Source organism: Gossypium hirsutum, chromosome A10 (genome assembly GCF_007990345.1).
Source record: "Gossypium hirsutum isolate 1008001.06 chromosome A10, Gossypium_hirsutum_v2.1, whole genome shotgun sequence".
NCBI lineage: Eukaryota > Viridiplantae > Streptophyta > Magnoliopsida > Malvales > Malvaceae > Gossypium > Gossypium hirsutum.
The window spans coordinates 117540611-117544174 of NC_053433.1; the positions used below are offsets into that span (position 1 = coordinate 117540611).

Sequence of the window (3564 nt, forward strand, 5' to 3'; positions counted from 1 at the left end):
AGGCAAAGTGTTATTTCATCATTTTATTAACATATAATTTCATAAATTTTTAAAGGACTGAATAATAAATCTACCATTTTTGGAGAGAGGAATGCCACTTCCTATCTTTGCCTTTGCCCCTATTCCAATTGTTTAGATATTATTCTAATTATCAATTTGATCATGTTTTCTAATAATTATTTATGGTGATAATTATTCAAATGCCTATCTATATGTACTTGTAATAGTTATAGCTTTTAAAAAATATTAATGCAATTAATGGGAAAATTCCTTTACACCAAAAATTTTCACTTTGGATATAAAATCTTAAACATAACCCTTAGTCTTTAATTTTAGCAAGTTTTCTCAATTTAGTCCCTAATTTTTTTGTTTACAATTCATATTAGTCTTAAAATTTGACAATTTTTTTCAATTTAGCCCTTGAATTTGAATTCAATTAAGATGTAATGACGTGACATTTTAAGATTATGCCACATCATCACCTGAATATAAAAAAAGTTTAGAGACTAAAATAAAAAAAGTTTAGAGACTAAAATCAAAAAAATTATTTTTTTTAAATTCTCTCTAAAATAAATTCAAACAAATATGAATACAGTCTTATTGTTTTATTAAAAAATTTCAAAAAACCATAAGCTTTGGTATTTATGTCTTAAGATTGTTTATGGACCATTGAACCCACCTTTATTTTTCTACTTTAATTAGTGGTCGAGGGTTCAATCCTCATTTTAGTATGGAGTAGTTTTAAAACTCGTAGTCAACGTTTACTCTTTAATAAAAAAAATGAAAGGGCTTAATTAATGTTGTGTTTAATTAAGGAAAACTCTAGTTTACTTCACTTCTCACATGCTAGAGTTGACCTCAACTTGCTATTGTCTTAACACATACTCCATAACATGTCTCTCTCCTTTCCATATTAATTAATTATAGGACTAATTTCTTTGATATGTGCTCAAATTATGATTCAAATTTTAAATATTTTCATTGAGTCTTTAAATTTTTAGTATCCTCAAATAAATTTTCTCGTCAATTTAATTGTTAGTATGGGAGATTTAAATGTTAGTTCGATTATGACATGAAATATATCTAAAACACATAGATCAAAATTTAAATATGTATTAAGTTCGAACAAAAAAATAAGAAGAGAGAACTCCAAAACCAATATGAATTGCGATGTTTAGACAATTTTTAGAATACAAGTTAAAAATTGTAAAAATTGTGATTATCCAAACAAAGTCGAATTCTATTTTTATTTAATTTATATGATGGAAAAAATAAATATTTCACATTCAAAATAGTGAAAATACTTAAATTTATTGTATTAAAATTTTAATTTTCAAAATATTGTACAAGACTTACTGATTTTTTACTTCAAAAAAAATTGTTTGAGAAATGTTTAAAAAAAAACTTTGAAATTTTATCAAAAAATATTCAAAAGCCATAAAAGCAAAGTTTATTTTGTCAAATCCCAAAACAAGTATGAAAAAATCAAGAATTGAATCGAACCGAATTATTATAGATAGTTCAAAAAATTCAACCTAATTGAACCGAGCCGAACTCACACTTATTATGTGCTTACTACATGAACAATTTGGATTTGACATCTTAAAAATAATAGAAAATCTCAATATTTGAAAGCTTAAGGCCCAATTTAGAATCTATCTCGTGGTGTGGGGATGTCTAGTGAAATTAACCCTAAAAAGTATAACAAAACATCACTTAGCAAACAAAAAAAAAACCCATTTTTTAAATTAAGAAACTATGTCTCCAAAGATGCTCTCCCTTTTGAGAGACTCATGAATATTTACATAGGCAGAAGAAGAAGAATTATTATTAGCAAAATTAAAGCACTGATTTTGGAGAAGAAAAGCTTGGTCATCATCATCCGCTTGGCCCAAAACCATTTGAGGGTTAGCCGCCACCATAATAGGGTCTTGTTGCATTTGAATGCACACTATTTCAGCCTGAGCCACCGCAAGCTGCATTTGAAGCTGAGAAACCTGGTTCTGCAAATAAGATATAGCCCCTACACATCCATAAACAGGGTCCCTAATCCTTGCATTTGCTTCATACACCAAGCTACTCACCGCATCAGCCCTTTGTTGCAAGGGCAGCTCCTGGTTTTTATGAACCCCAATGGTTAGCAACAAGAGATATCGTACATTTTGTGATTGTTTAGTCAAAAAAATAGATAAATTAGTCCTTGTATTGTATGTTAAATTAAAGAACAAATTGATCTTTTCTATTAAAAATTTTATCTATTTTTATTGATAAAAATTAATTATTGTATGTTATAATGAAGTACAAGTGGCACGCTACATGTAACTATATTCTATCAATTATGTCAGTTTTTAACAGTAAAAATAAATGAAATTTTTAACAAAAATGATCAATTTGCTCTTTTGGTTTAACATATAGGGACTAATTTGTCTTTTTTTTTTTAGTAAAATGATATAAAATGCAATCAAACTTCTAGTACAAGAGCCTCCAAGATATTTTTACTAAGATAATAATAAAAAGTTAGGGTAAACTACACTAGTAGTCACCCAACTATTAGTATTTTTTTTGTCACCCAAACATGAAAAGTTACAAAATAGTCCTGAACTATTCAATTTTGTCTTCTTCTTTTTTTGTCACCACTAACAAAAAAAAAATAGAAACACTCAACAATCTAAGTTACAATCCAAGATAGTTGGGGTGATAAAAAAAGACAAAACTAAATAGTTGAGTGATCATTTTGTACTTTTTCATAGTTGAGTGACCAAAAAAAACTTACGAATAGTTGGGTGACTACTACTGTAATTTACCCAAATCGTTAATGAACGTATTAGACGAGGGGGTTGTTAATGAACCTGTAACGTTTTGCTGACATTGCTAGCACCAAAAACCTTGTGAACGATGGCGAATTTGTGGGGATCGTCGGAAGGGAAATAAGGTGCAAAGATGCAGTCTTTGGCACAACGGCGACGAAGCAACTTGCAAGAAGCGCAAGGCGAGTTTCCTCCCATGGTTTTAGGGAATATAATCGAAGTGTTTTTAAAAAAGTAAATATTTTGTTGGTAATTGAAGAAGGAAACTAGAAAGGAAAGATGAAGAAGAAGGTGTGAGGAAAGGCCACAAGTTTAGTTAAATACAGAGTTGGAGACAATGAGCTTGAGAGGGTATGCATATTTATAGTAGTCCAATGTGTGTACCCAAGAGTGCTCTGTTTTTCCTTTTTCTTTTTCCTGCAAAAATATAGTAGGATAATATAATATTTGGCCCCTAAACTTGGCAACTAGGTTCACTTTGGTACTTGTACTTTTTCTTGGTCTACTTTGGCACTTGAACTTAACAATTAAGTCAATTTTGGTCCCTAAACTTGAAAAATTAGAAGTTGATGATGCGGCGCTCTGATCACTTGAAAATTAAAATATTTATATAAATTTTCAAGTGATGATGTAGTACAATTCAAAGTGTCACATTCGGTTTTTTAATAATCGAACCGATGGTTGAACGAGTTAGACTATCAGTTCTTGATTCAATTAGTTCGATCGATTTAACCACCTAACCAACAATAATTAAATA

At 29.4% G+C, this 3564-nt stretch overlaps 1 protein-coding gene across 1 annotated transcript; it reads right to left on the reverse strand.

Moving 5' to 3' along the window:
• Positions 1-1605: 1605 nt before the first annotated feature.
• Positions 1606-3123, reverse strand: LOC121207891 (LOB domain-containing protein 12). The gene is made up of 2 exons (XM_041078401.1): positions 2850-3123; positions 1606-2114 (listed from the first exon to the last, which is right to left on the reverse strand). The coding sequence occupies exons 1-2, from the start codon at positions 3003-3005 to the stop codon at positions 1749-1751; spliced, it is 522 nt and encodes a 173-aa protein (XP_040934335.1). The 5' UTR covers positions 3006-3123; the 3' UTR covers positions 1606-1748.
• Positions 3124-3564: the final 441 nt, after the last annotated feature.